Raw genomic sequence first — 24,204 nt, forward strand, 5'->3', positions numbered from 1 at the left:
GTAGAACAGGAGTCCTAATTGTTAATAAACGAGTAGCATTTTCAATGGAGGGATGAATGTCTCAACCATCAATCGATTTTATTTACCCAGCCAGGAAGGTTTGAATTTAAAGAGGCCAAGCTTGTCTGATGCCATTCATAATATAAGACTAAAAACTTCAGAAGCAAACTTTATCCAGGCTTCTCAGAAGGGACATAAAGCTAATTAGAAAGGTCCTTGCAGAGCACAACCTTTCAGATCTACAAAGGTTGAAGTGGACGGGTTCAAAGAAAGCATGCAGAGAACATTTATTATAAGCCCCTGTGGTGATTGCTTCTGCTCTCTATTAAAAAAAGGCAACACCCCTCCTCCCACACGCCTAGTTTACCGCATAGAAAAAATAATGAGGCAAGATTAAACAGAGCACGCTCAGATGGATTTGTGCCTCATGGGCATCAGATCACAGACAAATGCCGAGCATTAATGACAAGAGAATCATGATGCAGGCACTCTGGGATGCAGACAATGGTCAGTTCAACTGAGATACTGACTGAGCTACTTTATCGACTAGCTATCTCTGGGTCCACTCAGTCAGCCAGGGAGTGAGCAGATTTTATGTAGCAACTGGAATAAACAACTAAAACCCTACACAAGTGTCCACAGTGTATATTCAAGAGGCACAACACCTTTGTGATGGGCTGCATGGTAATGGCAAGGAAACACATTCTCTGGAGGTGAGGTACTTGGTTCCCGCTCTCCATGTCTCCCTTCCCCTGCAGGAGTTCTTGTGTACAAGTTAAAAGGCTGATTTACATTTATATTGGGAAAGAGAGGCATAGGGCTGTAATTGGTGTTGTGGAGCCTGATCTACAGGCAAACAGATGCTTCTCTGCACACACTCATGCACTGTGCATACTTATGTCCACACATGTACACAGGCAAACAAAAACCCTTTTGCAACATTGATCATCTAAAGAAGACCTTAACTACGAGCACATGTCTGTTCAGCTGTGTGTTAGAGTGTATCTGTGTGACTGGTGTGAGATTGAATGAGTCATGTTCTGAATAAAGAGATATAATAAAAACACATTCATATCTACATCAACAATGTTGAGAGCCAGCTCTGGGTATAGCGCTGTGCCGGGAAAATGCAGGCAAACACTGCCTACCCATATCAAATCAGCAGCTCAGTTCTCCAAAGTCCCTGCCGTCGTACGACACAAAACACATCGGCCTGTCACTAACTGCAGCCATTTGTTTACCCCAGCACCTCTTTGAGCAGTACCAGGAAACGCAGATAGGACCGCAAAGTGCAACACGGCCAGAGATCTCAGCAACAGCGAATACCATTGGTGTCTGCAATACTTTAGGAAGAAATAGGTTGATGTACTATTTACCCTCATGCTGCTTGGCTGGGCTGCTGAATGATGAAATGATTGCAGCAAACAAAATCAGAGTAAATATAAAATAGAAGATGCAACGTGCAATCAACCACAAGCGAAAGTGCACACACATGCTAAACAATAATGCTCAACCAAACAAGCAACACCTTCCATCTTTAGACTGTCACTGGTTGGCAGGCCTTCCACCTAGACAGCCTTAAAATGTGTCTCTTTTCCTTTGCCTTCAGCTCCTTTTCCAATTTCACTGCGGTTTAAGGCTCAACTGTGCAACATCAATCACCTACAGGAGGGTTTCTCATTAGCTTTAACTCAGAAAGCCAAACATGCCACATAGTTACTGTAACCTTCACTCACAGCCAGACACAATGGTGAAATACACTCTGGTTCACAGGAAAAAACAAAAGTATGTTAAGCGATACTACACATATTGTGTATGTCAGTTCAGGACTGTGACCAGTTCACACTCCACCTCTGTTGGGACACAGAGTGATGGTCACTTATTTATTCACAGTTTATTAAAGGGACTAATGTGAACAAAAGTCTTGAAATTGGTCCAGTATTGAGCAAGAATTCTGTAACTGTCCGCTGTGAACCAAGCTGCAATGCAATCCAATGGGGCAAATGTGCATCGTCATTTTCCATCCACAAACAATATAATTTACAGTACTTTTAGCGTGTATAGAGCCAGCATATTTCCACACATATATATCCACATTAAGGGTTTATTCCAACCAAACCAGAGTCGTGATTGTTGAAACAGTGGAAAGATTAACCAAGACAGCGTTTTTATTTTTTTATTTCTGTCGACTTTAAATGAAGTGTATTTTATGATGATAATACTGTTTTTTTAAATGGAGTCTGATGGGTATGTTGATGGTGATTTCGGGGCTGTTTCAAGTTAAACAGAAAGGATCTTACTCTTTAACAAAAAGGTCAACCTTTGTAGGGATCCTTTCCATAATGTTGTCAGACACCCAGAATAATACAGTCTACCCATTAACGTTTCATTGCAGCTTTTTTCTCTTCTGCCGACTGCAGCGGTCTTGCTTAATATTGGACCAATTTCAAAAAGTGTTGTTCCCATCACTCACTTAGACAAAAAACAGGGTAACTGGAAAAATAGGGTCCAGGTTGAAAAATACCTTAATTACTCTTTAATATTGAATTGTTCATGGTTACAAATTGCACAAAATTCACTCATACACTGGCTAAGTGATAGTATATAATAACAATAATACATTTATTTTATATAGCGCTTTACAAGGTACTCAAAGGCACTTTACAGGGTTAAACCAAAGAAAAACAATAGCAAGATCATTATAAAAACATCAATAACAACTGGAGATACATATTAAAAAAGGTGCAACAAAACGCCATAGAAACAAATGGAAACAGCTAATTTAAAAGTAAGTATGAAGTATGAATGGTTATTGAGATATTCTAATGACAGACACACTACTCTAACTATAGTTAGATATATATTAATAAAAAATGTAAACTGGACTAAGACTATGAGTCACTTGCGTCAAACTGGGTTGTTGTAGTCTGGCACTCCATGTGCTCTCTTTCTCTACTATATCACTCCTTTCCTGTGCAATTTCTTTGGTTGCTCTGATGGTTAGAATGTTTACTAAGTAGTTTAGGTTGGCTGTTATTCTATACCTGCTCTTTGAACTTTCACTATTGCCTTTTAACTATTAATTCAGCAGTTAAAAGAGTTAACGTTTTTGAACTCATACATGTATTGTTAATGCAGTTTTTGATAACTGAGTATAAAAGGATTTCTTTTGATTTGCACATTGCGTAAGCATATATAATGGGTATGCCAAGCCGGGTTTCATAACGTTCATGTCTTTTGGTGCATAGAGCCAGTTCAATTACAGTATATAATCTTTTTGGCTTTCTGCCTTGTGCGAGGTTCTTTGGCTAAAACCATTAGATATAAATGATCCTGCCTGTTTAATTCAATGGGGTATACATCATATAGTATGATTGTTACTGTATAATTCTCAGGTCATCAGTTAGGTGTATAAACTACACTGCAGACTGGAGTCTCTGTTAAAGGACAATTCCCGCGCAAAATGAACCTAGGGGTTAATAACACGTGTACCGAGTCGACCGTTCTCTGGGATATGTTTTCATGCTAATCGAATGTGTCTCTAGCTTGAAACAAGATAGCGCAAACCACTGATTAGCTCCACAAAATAAACAAAATATTGCATATTTATTGCGACACTTTCGATATAATATTGCGCAACATGATATTGCGATAACGATATTGAGTCAATATATCATGCACCCCTACTCTGGGCTTTAAAAAATTGTTGTCCCAAGTCTTAACAATCAGGAGAAACAAAAATAAACACTGTAACTAACATGAATAAAAAATATAGCCGCAAGCGGCAATCCCTGGTTCAGACCTTTTCTCAGCCAACAGAAGGAAGCAGCTCAATCGCCAAAGTCAAAGACACAAGCAGCATCGAGTGGGTTTCGGGCTTCACAAAGCTGAGCAAAGTTACTTCAGCTGGTTTAATTCTGTATAGAAAAATGGGTGAGACCAAGCACATTTAATCACTACAATTTCACAAATCGTTGCTCAAGGCGGACTGAACCTTTGCTACAAAATGTATGATGATTGGCCAAACCGTTATTCCACAATTAATATGACATTTAAGATCCTGGTTAATACCTGCCCTCAGAGCATATGCACCAATTCTTTATAAAATCATTTGCCCCCAGACAGTGCTCAGGCCCTAAAATAATAGGTTAATTGGGCCCCGGGCACTTTCGTACTCAGGCCCTCATAAACATTTGAATTTCAATAGGGCCTTCGCCCCCCGAAGTAATAATAAGCTTTACAAAAATAATAGGTTCCTCGCACTTTATTGCCAGGGACCGTTGGGCCCCTGGCCCTTTTTTTAACTCGGGCCCTATTAAAAAACTGAGACAACCCTTCCGGGTTTGAAACCTAACCCCCAATTTCCACCGGCTGCAGATCCGCTCCGGGAACGGCGGCAGAGTCATTAGGTTTCCATTAAAGTCAATGTGTGTATTTCCACTGACTGCAGAACGGCTGCGTTCCGACTACCGCACAGCTCCGGTGGTCTGCAGCCCTCCGGAGCAGATACCCAGAGCTTCTATTTTTGCCAGACGCCGGAGAGCTCTGCAGCAATTCAGCACACAGCAGATAGTTCGGGACAGGAAGTCGAGCACAGAAACAAAATAAACATCCGGTTAATTTTCAAAATAAAATACACCATGCTCACGGCGGATCATATTTCCCTGCACTACACCTTGAAAACACAACACAGAGTTGTTTTCCCTCTACACCTCTGGACGGAAACAAACTGTTGTTGGTTTTGTGGTTCTATTCTACCTGAATTCGCGAGATCTTGTGGGTCCTCGTGACTACAGCTGTCAGTCATGGCCACAGCTGTGCCGCAACAAATCCGGACCTAGTGGGTATTGACAGACGGCGGAGCACGGAGCCGTTCCGCAGCGGAGCCGGTCCGCAGACGTTCTGCATTCAGTGGAAATCCGGAGTAACTATTTAGCTCCAATACACCTCCCACAATACTATCCTAATGTGCAAATGAGAATCTAGGTGATATGTATTACATTTACGCTGTTATATCTAGCAGTGAGAGCGGCACTGCGTGCCCAGGGTCAGCAACTGCATCAGCAGGAGGAACAGCTTGCCATCCTGCGGAATGAACTCATGGCTATGGCTAATCGCCAGGAGAACCAGGTAGCCAGAGTTGGTGACCAGATCAGCCAGCTCGTTGCTCAGGTTCAGCGATTAACTATGAGAGATCCGCCTGCTGTCTCCAGTGCTGAGTGCACTTCCAGAGGGGAAGTGTGTGCGCAATGGATTACCTGCCACCCCGGAATCAGGAGGACCATGTTCGTGGTGCAACAGCGATTCTGGTGGCCGTCCATGAAGAATGAGATCGGGGAGTATGTTGCTGCTTGTCCGGTCTGTGCCCAGAACAAGACTCCTCGTCAAGCATCTGTGGGTCTCCTGCAACCCTTGTCTGTCCCCAAATGCCCATGGTCAGAAATTTCCCTGGACTTTGTCACTGGATTACCCCCCACTGATGGTAATACTGCAGTTCTGATGGTGATGGACAGGTTTTCCAAAATGTTGCTTTTTATTCCTCTGCCTAAATGACCCTCTGCTAAGGAGACGGCAGAGGCTATGCTGTCCCATGTTTTCAGGCTGCATGGATTACCGACGGACTTGATGTCGGATCGAGGTCCCCAGTTCGTCTCACAGTTTTGAAAGGCTTTCTGCACGTTAATTGGGGCCACCATCAGCTTGTCTTCTGGGTACCACCCGCAGTCTAATGGACAGACGGAGAGACTGAACCAAGAGATGGAAACAGGTCTTCGCTGCCTGGTCTAACCCAACTGTTGTGGGTTGAGTATGCCCACAACACCCTGTCCTGCTCGTCCACCGGCCTATCCCCCTTCCATTGTGCCTACGGCTATCAACCCCCGTTGTTCCCTGCACTCGAGAGAGAGGTGGGGGTCCCCTCTGTGGTAGCCTTGGTCAGACGCTGCTGGCGCACTTGGACGAGGGCTCGACAGGTTCTCTTGAGGAACAGGGATCGGTACAAGAGACAGGCTGACCGGCGGAGATCTGAGGCGCCACACTATCAAGTGGGACAGAGGGTGTGGCTGGCTACCAAGGACCTTCCACTACGCACTGAGAGTCGTAAGTTGGCTCCTCGTTTTGTGGGTCCCTTCCTCGTGTCATACATTTATTAACCCTGTGGCTGTGAGGCTGAAGCTCCCCAGGTCCATGAGAGTCCACTCCATGTTTCATGTGAGCAAAATCAAGCCTGTGAAGGAGAGCGTTTTGGTCCCGGCCACACTGCTTCCCCCTCCTCCTCGTCTCATTGATGGGGGTCCTGTCTACACCGTCCGCAAGCTTCTGGCAGTCAGGAGACAGGGTCGCGGACGCCAGTATCTGGTGGACAGGGAGGGGTACGGTCCAGAGGAGAGGTCATGGGTGTCCGCTAGTAACATCCTGGATCTCAGCCTAATTCAGGATTTCCATCTTCAACATCTGGAGGAGCCTGGGCTTAATTTGTGTTTTCTTTGTTTCTCTGACTTCCTGTTTTATTTTGAATAACCACTGTCTGTCTCTGTTTCAGGTCACTTCCCGTCTTTGTCTGCTTTCCGGCCTGTGTGATTACCCTCCTGTCCCTAATGTGTGTCACCTGTGTGTAATCGTCCTCCCCGGTCCCAGTGTATATATACTCACCTTGTGTCACTTTTCAGTTGCCAGATTGTTGTAGTACCTCGTGTGTCTCACTCTCCAGCGTTTTCCTAGTGTTTGTTTTCCCAGTGTTACTTAGACCTTTAGCTTGTATTCAAGTTTTCTGCTTGCTGATTTTGTACCTCTGCCTGGATTGTTCTCTGGACAATAAAGCTCCTTACCTTTTTACCTCCTGTTCTGAGTCGTGCTTTTGGGTCCGCCATTGTATCCTGACAATATCATTATTTCGGCTAGTTTGTTCCAATTTTAGTTTATGTAGCAGTGAAGTAAAACATTCAGAAAAGTGGCATCAGCCACATGCCAGCTGCTGTAAAACACCAAAGAAGAAGATAGTCAAGAAGACAGCTTCTGATTGGTTGACACATTAGTCTGATTATGGGAATCAAGATTGCTGGGGCTAAAAGTAAAACAATACCTTTTCATACGAAAAGATGAATAAATAACCCTTCAGTTGTGGATTTATCATTCTAGAATTATTGTGCAAAGTGTCTGAAAAGAAAATGCAGTTCCAGGCTGGATTACAAAGCTTTTGGAAGGCTTACGGCAGGGGTCATCAACTACATTTTTCCAAGGGCCAGAATGTTCAATATCTGTCCAATCTGAGATTTCTCTCGCACAACTATTTTGCAGCGGCTCTGTGCGGAGATTAGCACTGCCCAGTGATTGGTTTAAAGAAATGCCAATAAACCAGAGCACATTTTCCTACCATCCCGAATGCTATTTGTAGTAGCCAGACCCTCCTTCAGCGCGCTTCAGAGGAGGGTCTGGCAAACTACCCACTACACCGTTGTTATTACTGACGGTGACCGGACAGGTGTGCCATGTGTGCGCGCATGCAAGCTTTTATGTCACAGAGGTTTAATAAGAACTGCACACACTGCTACACTTGCTCTTGGGTTAAAACGGAAACATGAATAACAAAAAAACAACAGTTGAAAAACTTTTCCAGTTAATTTTTAATTTGTATGAACATTGGAAAAACGAGAAAATGGAGCTCATAGTTTTGTTTTTCCGTTTTTGGTTTGAAATGAAAAACGAAACATCGATCCGTTTTTTCATTTTTTATTTAAAACGAAAAACGGATTATACTTTAGTACCCTGACCACCATATCTGCATCCCTACTTGCTAAACAAACAGAAAGACACTAGCTTGATGTGATGCTGAGATATTGAACACTACGTAACTTGGCTTTATGGATTCGTAATTATGGATTTATTGTACAAAGACACTGTAGTTCCAGGCTGGATGTAAACATTTCTGAAAGGCCTAAGATGACAGCGCATCTCTCTGCTTCTAACAAAAAAGAAAGTCTCTACACTGCATTGATGTGAAGATTTAAATCTGGCATAAAACGAGTAGTTTGATGTTGTATACGACCGCGCCGCCCTCAGGGTGAACGCCTACTTTCTTGAACGGCTCTGGTTCCAGAAATTATTTTCCCTGTTCAATATCTCCATTTACGTTTCAGAATATGCCATAAAAAGAGTTTTAAGGCTGGGACCAAGCAAATCAGCTTTGAGATTTATTGTGACCATAAAATATTTGATTTGGCACAAAAAAAAGTTAAAAGTACAGTGCAATGAACAATTCCATGGTAACAGCGCGCTCCACCTATCAGAGACATCGCTGTTATGCTTTGCAGGATTGTGGGTAGTGTAGTACTTTGTAAGTTTCTAAGTTTATTTGATTAGGACAATGCACATTAATCAACATTTCTGTAAATGCGCCAGTGTTAGCCAGTCAGCTAATTTTCAACTGTAGTCCTAATTACCTAGCATGCATATCTTTATAAACAAAACTTCTCCACGATATTGCAAATAAAATATGTTTTTCTTAAAACAAGGTTGATTTAATACTGGCTTGTGTCTTCTACAGGAGCTGAAACCTTCGTCACAACCTCACAGCTCGTGCTTAGTCTACCTTGGATGGTTTAGACATCATGGCTGTTAATCAAAATCTTTATAGAGAAAATGAATGGGATTTTTACTTCTGGAACCACACTGTTGAGCTCCATAGTTAAAGACTGAGTGACAGCTGTCTCATATGAACCTCCGTGGGGAACCTCTGTGCTGGTCTCCTGGATGAAGTATGTATCCTTACCATCCTGCATTATTTAAACTATAATAACTTGGTTATGGGTCCTCCAAACACTGCCTTACTCTCTCTTCCTCTTCTTGCAGTTCTCATGCATTGATTCTATGCTGTTTAGTGTAGTTGATGTGGCTGCTTCAACATACACTTCACATACATTCTTAAAGTACAATAAAATGTTAATATGTATTAAACATACATTCTCTGGGCCATTTAAATTAATGCAAAAACCATAAATGTCATGCAGAGTTTAGTATGTCATCAAATGGACTGACTTTTTTTTAAGCATCCCAAAACTCTTACTGACTTCCAGTGTCCCTGCCTGTGTTGTACAATGACAGTAAATGAACCTTGAACCTTGAATATCCTTACGTTGTCAATTTTAAAGCAGCAAGAGAAGCAATGATGAAGTAATGAATCTCACTGCCACAATACCTCTGAGCAGCATTTCCAAAATTATTTTGGTGGAAGTATGGGCTGTGCTGCAGGGCTGGTTTGATACATCAGCTCACAGTTACTGGATTTTATTAAAAAACAGAAATCAGCCTGTCAGAATGTCAGCGAAATTCACGATTTTTGTTATCAGATGGCTGTGGAGGGATTTTATTCTGCAGCTTGTTCAGTGAGTGTCTGTAAAGCCTTTTTCTGAACAGAAGCCAGTTCACCATTATATAATTACATTATAATGCCAGATAGTATAATATCTTTATTTCCAAAGATTCTCGTGTCAGCTTAAAGGGCAACTATTATATAGCATTTTCAGGATAAAACTTGCATTTTGTGTTTGTATTAGAACATGTTTATGTGCTTTAAACACTTTAAACACACACTCTCATGCTGCCCATGGTGCCTGTCTCTTTAATCCCTCCTCCCGAAAAAGCCCAGTCTGCTCTGATTGGCCAGCGTGTTTCCTGGAATCTATGGTGCGCTCCAGTTTTGTTTCTCTAGCTAGTTGAAGCTGGGGCTACTGCAACGGGGTATAAAGCACCAGAACAGTTTAAGCAAAGTAAAGAGGAGTTCCCTCTGTGATTTTCTTTGTTTAATGTTTTTTTGAAGACTGAAAATATAAGTACCAGTTTTCCCAGCAAACCTTCCTGCCAGTGTGATGTTTTATCTGCTTCATGGTTCCTCTGAGCTACAACGCACCTCACTTTGCAACAATACAGGGGCTACAGCCTTCGGAGGCTGCATTCTGTTGTGTTGTTTGTTTGTTGTTTATTTCCTGTGTTTTCCCGCCTTGTCTGATTGTCCTGCCCTGCCCTAATGTGTTTCACCTGTTGTATCACCTGTCCCTCATTTGCTCATTACCTCTTGTATTTAGCCCCTGTGTTCCAGCCCGGTCTCATGGCAGTTTGTGTAAGTGTGATGTTATTTTAATCTATTGATTTGTGTTCACAGGGACGTTTTTCTCGTTTTTTTACGTGGTGGCCAGCACGAACATGTGAAGTAATGTATTTATATGGGAAGCATATTTCGTGGCCACAGCACGAAAATGGTAGGGAGTAGTATTAAAAGCCGAAAATCCGCATAGGGAGATTGGTTGGGGTGGTGGTGGATGGGTCAAACAACATAGGACTTTCACCCGGGCGAGCGGGGATCGCGTCCTGCGTGTGGCGCTTTGTTTCCCGGGGATAGTGGTGCTTTGTTTCCCGGGGATGTGTGGCGCTTTGTTTCCCGGGGATCGGGTGGCATTTTGTCCCATTTTTGGAATCTTCCCTGTGTTTTTTTTTTTTTTTATCCTTTTCTCTGGGGAATTTTTGGATTTGTGATTTTGTTTTTTGCCTTCCTCAGTTTTGGACTCCTTGTGTTTCCTTTTTGCTTTTTGGATCCCTTTTGTTGGTTTGCTACCTTTTTTTGTATGAATAAATCCTCGAGCTCAACCCTTCTCCTGCCTGCCTGCCTCTTCCTGCATCTGGGTCCTTTAATCCCGGGAAACGTAACACATTCTTAGACCAATTCGTGGCGCGATGAAGGCTGTCCCATTTCATTTAATTTCGAAGGCTCCTTCAAATGCAGTCCACAAATCCTTTCCTTTTACAGAATTCAGAGGATCCAACTGTTATCCGTCACAGCCTCAGGATTTCCAGCATTCATTTCCGCATTCAAGCAGAAGCTGTAGGTAGGCAAACACAAACGGGGGGGTTAAAGATGGATGAGGCAAAAACCAGCACAATCATGTTCCGCTGGGAAAGTTGATAGGCTCCCCTCTGTTCAAAGGACGAGGTGACATGCCGGTCATGCCCCCAAAGAAAACCCCTGTCTTCCTCAATCACCAGAGGGTTCAAGTGATGCGTCGTGGTGTGTTCACCTGACTGAAAGCACTGTTGCAGGTTAAGCCCTGCACATCCCTGAGTGAATCTTGCTGTCGATTCACAACAACAACCACTCAGGACACATGCTGAAAAGTGCTGGTCGGCACTTCTTACGTTCTCAGGACATCATTTTGCCTGATGTCCCTAATGTGCGCACTGAACAGGGAAAAAAGGCTTTTGTGTACCCCCGTGCATGGAATAAGCTGCAGAATGAGTTGAGACTAAATTATTTCATCTCGGTAAATGCTTTTAAATACAAAATAAAAGAAATGGATGCAGACTCTTTAAGATGTCAGTTTTTTTCAATAATTTTTCCTGGTTACAAAAATTGCTATTTTAAATTGATGTAATGTGAATTGCTTTGCTTTATTTCAGTTCTATTAACTATGTCCTCTTGTGTTTCTTGTCTTGTTTCTGCCTGTCTTGGCTAGGTAACCCTTGAAAACGAGATTCTTAATATCAATGGGTTTCTCCTGGTTAAATAAAGGTTATAATACAAGAGGTACATGAGCTGTGTGTTGCTTGGAGAGACAGTTCACACTCAGGTTGATCTCTTGGTAGCTAACTCAGCACTGATTTCTCTTCGTATAATCAACTGAGAAGCTGATGAGTATTTCATTGCTCATCAACCACTAAGCACTGGGAATGAAAAGTGTTTTTTAATAATGTAATGCAAGACTGAAACACGTTCATCTTTAATAAAGGATCAGCATAGAATGTCTGAGCTTGTGGTCTCACTTTGGTTAACTCATTTCCTCACACTAATAAAAGAAACAAGGATGCAGTCAAAATGAAAAACATTATTTCAAGTAGGTATGAACATGAAGCTTCATGATAAATATGCAAACATTTACTTAATCTCACTGAATTGAAAGATGAAGACACAGATTTCGCCTTCATTAAGAATTACATTATTGTATTTAATTAATATTATAATATTGTACAGTATTGAACTTGTTGCTTACGAGTGGTGTGCAGAGTGCCCCCAGTTGGTGCACCGTTATGACCTGTATTGTGAATAAAAATAAATACTAAAAATCATTAAAACTATCTTTATTGTAGTATTTAAAAAAACAAACAAAAAAAAACAAAAACAGTGTAAGTGTTTTTGTGATTTTATCTTTGGATTATTAATAAGTTAAAACCCAGGACAGAATTTTCATATACTTGTATAAATTTGTTGTGTTACCACTGTATCTTACAGCCTTTAACAAATTATACAGCTTGCCGTTGTTGAATTTTTGGCCTGAAAATATAGCCACACAGCGCTCCCCTTCCTCTCTGCCATTCTTCTGTCCTGTTTGTGTGTGTGTGCTGCTGGCTGCTGCCGGGCCTGGCTGCTTGCTTGCATATTTGCCTGGCGCCGCTGAGTCACGTGACGGTACGGGAGGAGGAGCAAAGTACGCCTGCTCTGCACTGTGACAGGAGCGGCACTTGAAAGCAGCGACACCGACAGCCAGGTCGTCTCTTTGATGAAACCACAGCATTGCATATTGAATAGAAACTGAAACTAAAGTATAGATCTTATTACACTGGTATTGATCAATATCAATACCAACGTTGGTATCAATATTTTCGATATTTGGAGCGATCTGCCCACTACTAGCGACATCTCACCAGTGTCTGTCCAGAGAGCGTCTCGTAGTTTGCCAGCACATGGCAACAAGTGAAAAAGTCAGTCTTTCTTAGTCTTCCGTTTTACAAGCAGATTACTCCAATTCTCCACACATCTTAACCACGCTTACAGGCTGTTATTCCCTGGAGACATAGAAGTTAATGACGAGAAGAAAATCAAGGTCAAATTGACTTTTAAGAGTAGCCGAGACTTCTACGATGCTGAAAGGTCTGCAGTTAGTTGGCACCCAATTTGCAAGAGCTGTAGTAATTTTTTTGGATTTGGTTTCATCCACAGGTCGACAAGTAGCACTCTCCAAAATAGTGCTTTGTCTGAGCCTGCTAGCATCAATCTGAGTCACGTTAACTGTACTTCCATGCTTAGCTCGTAGGTGGTAGCTCAAGCTTGACGTGCTTCGGTGATATTTTAATTCGGCTTTACACAATATGCATATTGCTTTCGACTTGTCTACTGAGCCGTCCGGGAGTTTTGGAAAATAAATAGCGCCATTCAGAATTGTGTTGCTGCTGTCTTTCTCCATCAAGGAAATATGGCAGCTTGATGATAAGTAAAGGTGCGGCAAAGGGTCAAAATAGTAGCCTAGCTAGATTCTAGTGATTTTAGAACAGCTAAGGGGTGTTGTTAGGCGCAATGCAAAGCCGAGTGAAGTGTAAAATAAATTAATAAATGGCGGCATGCGATTAAAAAAAATTTACGCGTTATGCTCGGCCCTTAATCACATCACGATTAATGCTGACAGCCCTACTAAAAACCCTTTTGTGTGGTGCATTGGGGAGCACAGTGCCACTGTATAAAGCATTGCTGTATAAAGTCATTTGGAAACTGTGGCGAATGCCCCCTCTCAGACAAAAAAGGGGTAGGAGGGGGGTTGACTATGCTCCAACACCAGAACACACTTGTACTCTCATAAAACTAGGCAATAAAGCTGCTATTCTGTTGAGAGTTGATGTACGGTGCCTGAAAGAGAGCTACTGAGAGCCATATTAAATCTTTATTACCAGTGTCAGATTAAAATTAGTAGTGGTGTGCCACCACTGTGTGTGTGTGTGTGTGTGTGTGTGCAGATTCAGGCTGACTAGGCAGATTTTCTAGCAACAGTCACAACTAGCTAACATCAAATGCTGAACCTCAACATTAAGTTGAGCAATAACATTTTGAAGATATCCATTTAGAGCTGGGACTCCAGATGATTGATCAAGTTAAAACAAGAAGTTAATGGCACAACAGGTGAATTAGATTGTATCCCAGGGTGAGACAAGGATGGGAAACAGCATGGTGCTTTATTGAGGAGCATAATGGCATTACAACGTTTTCGCCTCATCTTACAGTGTTCCTGTAGCCATGTTGCTGATATAGCTCCAGCTGTCAGTATTTGGTATCAGGTTGTGTGTGACTTAAAGCTTTCATAGTTTTTCTACAGGCCGGGTGTGGAGTCTAGTTTAGAGTCAGTTTCTGCTTATTTACAGAGCAGACAAAAATAAATGGAAGTGAATATCCCTGAAGTGTTCAGGGATATTATCACTTTTTTCTAATTCCTAAACATTCAGTAGATTTAACAGTATCTAGAGCAACAATAATCTCAATTGTCACTAAATATTTCTGTCACAAATGTGAAGTCATCACTAGCCACAGAATAGGGGCAACAAAAATCAATAAGACCCAGTCAGAGCTTTTAAAGCTTTTCCAATCAGCACTTTTCAACTCTCACTTAATTTACTCCTTTGTTTCACAATCTTTTTGCATCAGCAACGAGTGCTCAGACACAGCAAAAGAAGAGTTTGGTTGGAACAAGTATACACTCTATTCAACTGTAAGCTAATTTTAATATAAAGAGAAACCTGATTGTCTACTATGCATACACTCTTACATACTATACACTATACACCAAGGATTTGTGGAAATATATATATTGCATTGCATATTTCAATTTCTTGATTTGGGTTCTATGAGGCTTGTGGTCATCATGTTGGAGTACCCAAACATTTTACCTCATCACCCAACATAAGCTCGACCTGGAGCAAAGCACCATGACCGCTGAGCACAAACTGAGACATCATGTTCAGAAAAGGAGATGCAACAGAATCTGGCAAGACATTTCAGCCTAGCAGGGGTTTCAGCAGGACACAAGTGGCAGGTTTTCACGCTGGTATGAAAAAAGACAAAGCACCAATGACCAATTGACCAGCAGCTTAGCTGATATTACATCACGACCCACAGGAGAGGGACTTGCTGCTCAGAGCTCCAACACAGAGAGTGGCTTCAAACTGCATCCAAACTTGCAGACAGAGACTGTGGAAAAGAAAAGCAAAAACCTTTTTCACTCACCCGTGCTGGCTAAGCAGTAGAGAAGAAGCAGTAGCAGCAGCCAGAAAATCATTGTTATCGACGAGTATACAGATGTCTTCCTGTTGCTAAATGCTTACGCTGAGGCAGAATTAACAGTTGGGATACAAAGCGTGTGTGGAGTTGACACAGTGTAGCTTCCTCCCTCAGCTGCTCTTTCCTCGGTCTTACTGAGTCTCCTTGTTTCTCCTTTCTTTCTCGTCCATGTTCACTGCTGAGTGTCTCTCTTTTTCTCCCTGCTCTCCATGGTGCCTTTCACACTTCGTCCATCATGCTTGCTGGCTCCCGTGCTTACTCGCTCAGACTCTGCTCGTTTGTTCACTGGCTCCCTCTCTCCTCCCTGCATCTCTCTCTACGGTACAGTCAGTGAGGAAAGTGCTTAAGAGGCTGGCTCCTCCCTCTCTCCACCTGCTCATCTGCCTCTCTGCCATTTAGACAGTCTAGACCGAGGGAGAAAAATCTCCTGGATGATCTGTCATTCATTAGCATTTAATGGGACAGTAACAATGTTTAGCACTTTGTACACATGAACAATTACACTATTTATTGTATTTGTTGACATGGATAATTGAAATTCATTAAAGACACAGGGCAATATCAGCACAAACAAATAAAATGATATAGCGCTTTTAAAGTATGCAGCTTTGCCGTTTGTGATTCTTGGTAGTTCTTTTTTGTTGTGTTATACAGCTCCTTGAATTGGCTTGATGCCAGACCTTTCCATTCCCTGAAGGTGATCAGTGAAATCTTAAAATCCATTCTGACACATTCCACTTAATGTTTTCGCCAGACCTGCAACTGAGCCAAACAACAAATTACGTTTATTTCAATTAATTTGTTTTGCCAAATGTGTAATTACAGGAAACGTAATTACTGCATGGATTATGTTCACAGGCCAGAAAAAAACAAGGTTAAACAGTTACCCACAACACAATAGTAGTCTGTAGCTACACCGCAAAACAAAAACTGAACACACGTCTATGCTTTCAAAATGTATACCCTGCCGACAACGCCAAATTGTAAACCGACAATGGCACCCTGGGAATTTCACCCAGAGAATCAAGAATCAGAATGGAGTTTATTGGTTAAGAGTGAGTGTCAGTGGGGCTCCGGGGCCTTGTAAATGACACTGACTGCAGAGAGGAAGAAACTGTTTTCATGGTGTGAGGTTTTGGTCCTGATGGACTGCAGCCTCCTGCCAGAGGGGAGGGGTTCCAACAGTGTGAGAGGGTGAGAGGGATCGGCTACAATCTTTCCTGCCCGCCTCAGCGTCCTGGAGGCGTACAGGTCCTGGAGAGACGGCAGATTGCAGCCAATCATCTTCTCAGCAGAGCGGGTAACATGCTGCAGTCTGCCCTTGTCCTTAGCAGTGGCTGCAGCCACTTATTTATTTATTTTCAAAATTACAGCAGAGTAACAGTGTAAGCTTGCCAATTAAATACATTCTTGCTGTGGCAGTGACCATAGTGGAACAGTTGGCATTAAAACGGAATCCTATTTTTTTGTATATCTGGGATTATATTGCAAAAGTCTTCCTTTTTGACTTTGCTGAACATTCATTCTGTAGCGTGAATCAATGATTTGCTACAAATTTATTAGATTTTGGATATCAATTTCAAATTTTGTTTTATTAATCAACTTAATGGATTAATACAATTTGCACTCGTAAAATAAGGGGGGCACCACTTCGTTTTAGGAGCCGAAGATGCTCAGATGAATGGATTAAACCATCAAATTTAATTTCAATGAATATGGTAATTTTATCAGTCTCAAATGAAAAGCCATAAAGTTCATAGCTGTGTATTGACCCACAATCCTATTAATGAACAAACATATTTCAACAACTCAGACAGCACAGCAGACAGCAGCTTTACCACTACCACCACACACGACCCCCCCCCCCACCATCACCTACACACACACACACACACACACACACACACACACAACACACACAGAATACTGTGCTCCTGGCAGATTAGAACAAGCCAACTTTGGAGCTTCTGGTATGTGGTGAGCTGGTCTTTATCTCTGGGAAACAGATGCATACAATGGCATCCCAAGGGACTTTATGGATAGGTATGTGGGTGTTTGTGGAAGGTCCCTTTATTTTCAGCTTTTTATTTACAAATGATCCTAATACCTGTCCTATGTATCCTCTATATGCTGCTGCCTTTGTTGCAAATCATAGTTTTGTCTTCTTGATTATGGAAATAAAAGTTTGATCTTATGAAAAACAAGGTATTTTGGTTTTCTCGTGTCAAGTGTCACCACCGAGCTATTGTTCATAATAACGTATTATTATTATTTCCTAATCTGTTTAAAAGAATCAGAAATCAGAATCAGAAAAAAAAATTATTTCCAGGTAAGTAGCACTTGCTTTGATTGATGGTGCGTACTGTACATAAAAACATATTTAAATATTAATATGAAATAATTAGTGCTGTCAAACGATTAAAATATTTAATCGCAATTAATTGCACATTTTTCTCTATTCTAAATGTCCCTTGATTTCTTTTTGTCCCATTATTTTTTTCTCATTGTAATGCTCTTATCAACATGATACGATACTTTTAAAACGGTGCCTGAACCGAAAGATCTTTATATATTTAAAAATCGAGCACCTTGTTCAATTATATTTTTCTGTTCTGTATGTTCAAAAATATAAAACAATCAAAAGTTGATCTAAAAAAAAAGGAGCACAAAACGGTGAAAACAACCACTGGATGGGAAAAGGATATTTTACAATAACTTTGAATGCACCACGAGGCTGGCGAGGCGAGGCGAGGCTGAGTCTGTTTTTTTCAGACAATGGCAGCTACAGTCTGGTGTTAGAATCCTCTATAGTGAAATACAGACACTTTTACACCGTTAAGCTGTCAGCATTTAAATGTGTTTACTCCAACTGCTAGCTAACAGTAGGTTAACATTAGCTGCTGCTAAATGTAGTGTTGACTAGCGTCCAGTGCGACAATGTTTCAGTTCCCTCTAACGTCCATTTTCGGAGCATCAGAGAAGTGGCACCTAAATAAGGCACCGAAATCTGCGTTGCTATTCGGTCTGGTAGATAACGGTCGTTATCTACCAGACCCCCCCCCCCCACCACCCCCCCCAAATAAAAACTCGTTGGTGCTACACGATTCACGTGGATGACATTTTCCCATTCAAAACAGCGATTTCCGCCGAAAAACGACTAGTTTGCAGGTATGTACTACTCTTTGGCCGGCTCGCAAACCCAAACAAGTGTGCCTGTTGTTGTGTTTCCGGTCTAGCTAGATCCGGTGTGGTGTTGTAGTTTTTCTAACGTTACTAGTTGTTGCAACAGCATGTGAAAAAAACTACAAAGTTTGCTAGGCCAAAAAGAACGTTAATCTCGCGATAAAAAAATGTACGGCGTTAAAATGGGTTTGCGTTAATGCCGTTAATAACATGTTTAACTGACAGCACTAGAAATAATCAAAAAATAAATACAGAAACAAATAACGCATACATATAACTATATAACATTAATAAAGAAAAAAGAGGTTAAAACATGTTATTTCGATCAGTCATCTCTTCACACAAAAAAACAAAGTTTGAACATGCAATAACCAGAAAGACTTACTCAATGTGAAATCCTTTAGTACTGGTGCTTAAATTAAAATGTGGAAGGCCAAAGCCAAACTGGCATTAATTTAAAGGTCACTTTGTAAATTTATAAATTCCACATAAGGGCATTATTAAAACCTCCCTGTTTAGTTTCTGGAATTTTAAATGTTCTCAAGTCTACACTGAAACACAAACTGAAGTCAGCATTTACATAGTTATGGCTTCAGAAAAGAACCAACAGGAATCGTTTTTTTCTGCTCATTTTGGAGACATCCCCACTTGCATTAGTGAAGCGCCAGTTTAAGCCTTGAGCATGGAACAGGCTTATTCTTCCCCGCTTCTTCATGGATTAGTTATTGCATATAGATTTAATTTAATTTCATATAGTCACAGAGAAGGCACACAATTCCAAATAGCACAATCCTCTAGTCTAAATCTAAAATGCTTCACCGCCATCACATCTGTAAAGAACCAGGTGGCGACCACATTATCTATAGAAATTGCTTCCTCTCTGCCCTGGCCCTGCTCTAAACACACTGAAGGGAGTGTTTACCTACACTTCTGATGGCTCTTTTAGCAGAGGGTGCTGGTCAATACTGTATTCAACGTGAGCTTACTGTAGTGCTGCCTTTGACATCATCTCGTTGGGGAGATGATTGGACTCCCTGAGCTTTTATTTGAATCAAACAGAAAGGCAGTTTTCTGTTGTCATGGGTACTTTCAGTTTGGAACTACTTCAAGGTGCCTGAGTACTGTTTCATTCTGTCTGTATATCCTCTCACTTTGGCAAATAATAGAAAACATTTTTCTCCATCACTATGTTCAAGATGCTGCACATACTACTGGATTGCTGAATTTACACCAATCCACCAAACACATCTTCACACCTTTGAGTCTCCAATGTATGTAAATATAATATAACCCTTCCCTTTGGGAGATTTCTGTTCTATTTTTATATAATGAGAACAATTAGGGCCCGAGCATCGTCAGCGTCTACAGGCAAAGGCCCTATTGAAATTCAAATGTTTCTTCTTCTTCTTCTTTTTCTTCTTTCTATTATTAGGGCCCGAGCACCGACATCTTCGGGGGAGAAGGTCCTATTAAAATTCTAATCTTTCTTCTTCTTCTTCTTCTTCTTCTTCTTATTATTATTATTATTATTATTATTATTATTATTATTATTATTTCATGTGTTTGAAAGCAGATATGAGGTGCTTGGACTACTCAAAAACGAAAACGAAAATTGGTACTCATGTCAGACCTGGTGAAAATTACGATCTGGTATGGGTCTTGGGCTTGGACGTTGCATATTGGCTCGATAGCGCCCCCCCAACAGTTTTCAAAGTTAAAGCCCCCTTCTTTAACTTTCACGTAGAGGTATTAAATTTGGTACGCAGATGTATCATATCCAGACTTACAAAGAGCCGCCCCCTAAACCCAATAGGAGGTCCGCTATATTGAAATTCATTTTCAAATTATGGACAATTTTGACCATTTTTAGGGGTTATGCTTTAACGAACTCCTCCTGCAGATTTTATACGATTAACTTAAAATTGGTGAGTATAATCTAAGGACCTTGGCGGAGCTAAATTACAAAGCTTTTTAGCGCATGCCAAACACTGTTTTTTCATGTTTCGCCATGAAACAGGAACTAGTTTTTAACAAGACTGTACATTGTCCGATCTGTTCCAAACTGCTCAGGCTGAATAAGGGTCCTGCCCTGAAGACATGTACATATTACTATTGAGATATTATCATGGTGCCCCCTACTGACAAAAAGAAGTTACAGTCATTACACTTTAATGTCCTCTACCTAATGGGTGTACCAGATCCACCTCAACAGTGTTCAGGAAAGCCTTAAGACCTTGATGATGCTTCAATTTGACCATTTGCAGACTACTTTAATGAACTCCTTCTACAGTATTAACCCAATCGACTTCAAAATTTGTCAGTACAATCTAAAGACGTTGCCAAAGCTAAATCGTGAATAATTTGCACTTGCGTCCAATGGTGTGGGCTGTCAAATTACCACATAACGCTGTAAAACAGGTAGTTGTTTGTAACTCGAGTGTACATGATCCAATCTGCCCCAAATGTTTTATGCTTAATTATACAACAGGCCTGAGAGCATGTACAAGTCCATAATGAATTATAGTCATAGTGCCACCTACTGGTAATAGGAAGTAAGCCCTGACAAAAATCATTAGATCTACATGATGTGGTTTAAACATGATATACAGCAACATGATGTAAAAATAGTGTTTCTCTAGCACCACATAGTGGATACAGAAAGTGGTGCATGTAATGTATATGTAATTTCCAACGTTATGCACTACATGGAAGAAATTAAGTCTAAATTTTGTGTGCAGTGTCCAACGGTCATGGAAAACATGGACACCTTGAATGGGAGCACTCAGCACCCCCGACGTGCTCAGAGTGTGAGGGCCAGTTCATCGCATTAATTATATAATCAAATTCAATACAAGACACAAAGGTGAATTTAAGAACGTTTTGGAGAAGGTATCTTTTATAAAAGGTATGTGGAGAGTGATGCAAATACTACAGAGCCCCAGACATGACATGGGGGGGAAAAAAAATACTATACAATATATTAATTTGTGGCCACAAAATTGTATTTTGGGGATAACGACGTAGCCTAACTATAATGCAGCCAGTTCTACAATACCTGTGTGGGGCACATGAGTTATAGGCAACCCATATAGAGAGCAAGCTAAAGGTGCAATCATGGACAGGGATGATTTGATTGAATTGTAGGGGATAAGGGAAGAATTTTGATATTGCTAGGGGTACCGATAGCAGTAAGAGTACCAATAGGGACTCCAAAACATTTTATAATGGTTTTGACTTTGTATATATACCCCTCTATGTGCACATACCCTTCTGTGACGGTGCAAAATTTTAACCATGATGTTTTTTTAGCATAGTCTGATAGGGGCATGTATAATACTTTGCATTTTTAATGTTTTATTGCTGAGATATGGGCAATTTTGTCCCAAAATTTGCAAGCGCAAAGCATTATGGGAAATGGTTGACCTTTTGTGCTGCATCTTTAGAATGGAAGGTGCTAGAGCGATGAAACTTTCACCTACCCCCGCATTTTCAATGGTGGGCTTTCCTATAGTACCACCCACTTGTCTCTACGACCTTTCGCTTCCGAGCTACGTCACTTTTTTTAGTCAAAACGTCTGTATCTCCTGAACGGAAGGCCGTAGAGACTCGATGACAAGTTCTGCGTGTTCAGCGTGGTCGAATTATGTCAGATGGAGTCCATTTCCAAGTGTGTAGGACGTACCGTTCTGGAGTTATAAGCGAAGACGTTCGCGCCATAGACTTTAATTGTAGCATTTTGTGGTGTTTTTCCCGGAAAATGTTCCTCCAGTATATTTTTAGGAAGTGTGCGTTTCAGGTCATTTGGAGTCGATTGGTAGCTATTTGTAGTGTAACTTTTTGTTTACATATTTCTGATCAAGACACGTTTCTGGAGTCCTTCAGCACATATGCTGATCTTCCCAGAAAATGTAAATAAGGGATAAATGACACTATTGAGAGTGTGTCTGTCTGTGTGTGTGTGTATGTGTGCGTGTCTATATGTCTGTGTGTGTGTGTGTGTGTGTGTGTGTGTCTGTGTCTGTGCGCGTTCATGTGTGTGCGTGTGTGTGTGTGTGTGTGTGTCTGTGTCTGTGCGCGTGCATGTGTGTGCGTGTGTGTGTGTGTGTGTGTGTGTGTGTGTCTGTGTGTGCGTGCGTTTCTGCATACCTGCCGTTACATTTCGCCACCTCCCGACTGTCGTCGAAGTAGCTTCAATCCACAAGTGGGGTCTCTTCGACGGCGCGCGACCAGCATGTGAAAAAAAAGGAAAAAAAACAAACAACCTGAAGCAGCAAGCGTGCACTCTGTGTGTGCAGTAGAATGAGCATCAGACTAATGTCAGCCTCACACTTTTTTGCAGAAAACGCATTGATTCTGGCGTATCTGTAAAGGATTTGAAGAAGCGCAGATTAGGCCTGCCGTGAGTGGACAGAAGCAGGAATACACTCCTTAGCGTTGTGCAGAGATATATGCTTTGCAGCGGCCCAGAGCCGACCGCATCCATACACTCACTTTCCTCTGCCCTTCACGTCTCTCAAGGGAGACTCAATTGGCCGCATGTCTAAGGTTGATTTAAGGAATTGTTTTTTTCAGCCTGCCACGAAGCACGGGAGAAGCAGAAATGTCTCTTCGCAGCAGCTGCGCTGACTGCGTCTCCACGTGCGTTTTGGGCTGCATTCATCAGCTTTGTTTATGTTGAGATTTTGTTGTTCTGCACTTTTGACCACTGAGCTAGCAATACTCTGACTCATTAGGTCGTGTTTTGTGTGAGCAGTTTGTCTGTGTGTGTGTGTGTGTGTGTGTCTGTCTGTGCGACAGGTGTGTCTGCGTGTGTGTGTCTGTCTGTCTGTCTCTCTGTGTGTGTGCATGCGTCTCTGTGTGTTCTGTGTGGTGTGTAGGCAAAACACAGAAAAGTGGCATAATTTGTCCCACGCAGCATATGCGCTGTTCTGAGCAGAAAATGTCAGAGGATGATGAGGGATGAATGAGGGATCAAAGGGTGTGTGTGTATGTGTGTGTGTGGGCTTGTATTAAGCAAGAAGCCTTTCGACCTCAAGAAGTCCTAAAACTCCAAGAAGTCTGTCTAGGGGTGTGCAGAGTAAAAATATCAGCCTTGCCATGAGGAGACAGAGAAACAGAATGAAAGTCCCTGGTGCGGAAAGGGTTAGGTTTAGAAAAAGGAGAGGGTCTCGGTGCTTTAGCACCGAGACTCTGAATGCACGCACTACAGAAAGCAATCAAAACACCCCGGTCCCCACTGTCCCTCCTCGAGGCCCCCCATCGCCACTCAGTTCTCATATTTACGATTATATCAACAATTATATTCATCACATCAGAATGCCCTCTGCTGTTGCAGCATGTAATCGGAACAACACTAAAAAAAGTTTAGAGCAAATGTTAACACTAATTTAGGGTTAGGTCAAAGGTCAGTAACCAAAATTTTTTGGTCAGAGTCCCAGACAGGGGTCAGTGACGGTTATGGTTAGGGTTAGAGGTCATGGAGAGGGTTAGAGACGGTTATGGTTAGGAGTTAGTTACAAAGAACCCCGTCGCCGAAGGGTTAGGGTTAGGGTTAGGGTTAGGGTTAGGGGAAATTAAAGAAAGTCTCACAGCCGAGGGTTAGGAAAGGAATTCTGACGCTGAAAGCGTCAGAATTAATGCATTCACCATGTTTGCTGGGATAGCCAGGTCCCCCTCATCTCTCATTGAGGCCACACGGTATTAAAGTACACAATTTAAATATCCAGTTTTTTTCTATTCTCCTCCTTTGAGTAGTGGACCAACTGGGGTTACATTCCAAAATGGTGGCTGTGAGATTCGCCCAGCCATGCTGAATAAAATGTCTGACAAGAGGAATTTGTGTGTTTTTTTTCTTCTGAATATTGTATCTGTGTTGTGCAAATCTGGTGAGGATCGTGTTTCTCGTTTCTCCTACATATTGTATTAAACATTGTGAA

At 41.7% G+C, this 24,204-nt stretch overlaps 1 protein-coding gene across 1 annotated transcript in view; it reads right to left on the reverse strand.

The window, feature by feature from the left end:
* The window catches only part of LOC116052891 (kin of IRRE-like protein 3), a 368,756-nt gene extending 353,328 nt beyond the window's left edge, over window positions 1-15,428 (reverse strand). The window contains exon 1 of the mRNA XM_035990803.1: window positions 15,032-15,428. Coding sequence (XP_035846696.1) covers window positions 15,032-15,083 — 52 coding nt within the window. The 5' untranslated portion in view covers window positions 15,084-15,428. The remainder of the gene's footprint in view (window positions 1-15,031) is intronic.
* Between the last annotated feature and the right edge of the window lie 8,776 nt (window positions 15,429-24,204).

Source organism: Sander lucioperca, chromosome 13 (assembly GCF_008315115.2).
Source record: "Sander lucioperca isolate FBNREF2018 chromosome 13, SLUC_FBN_1.2, whole genome shotgun sequence".
Classification (NCBI taxonomy): domain Eukaryota; kingdom Metazoa; phylum Chordata; class Actinopteri; order Perciformes; family Percidae; genus Sander; species Sander lucioperca.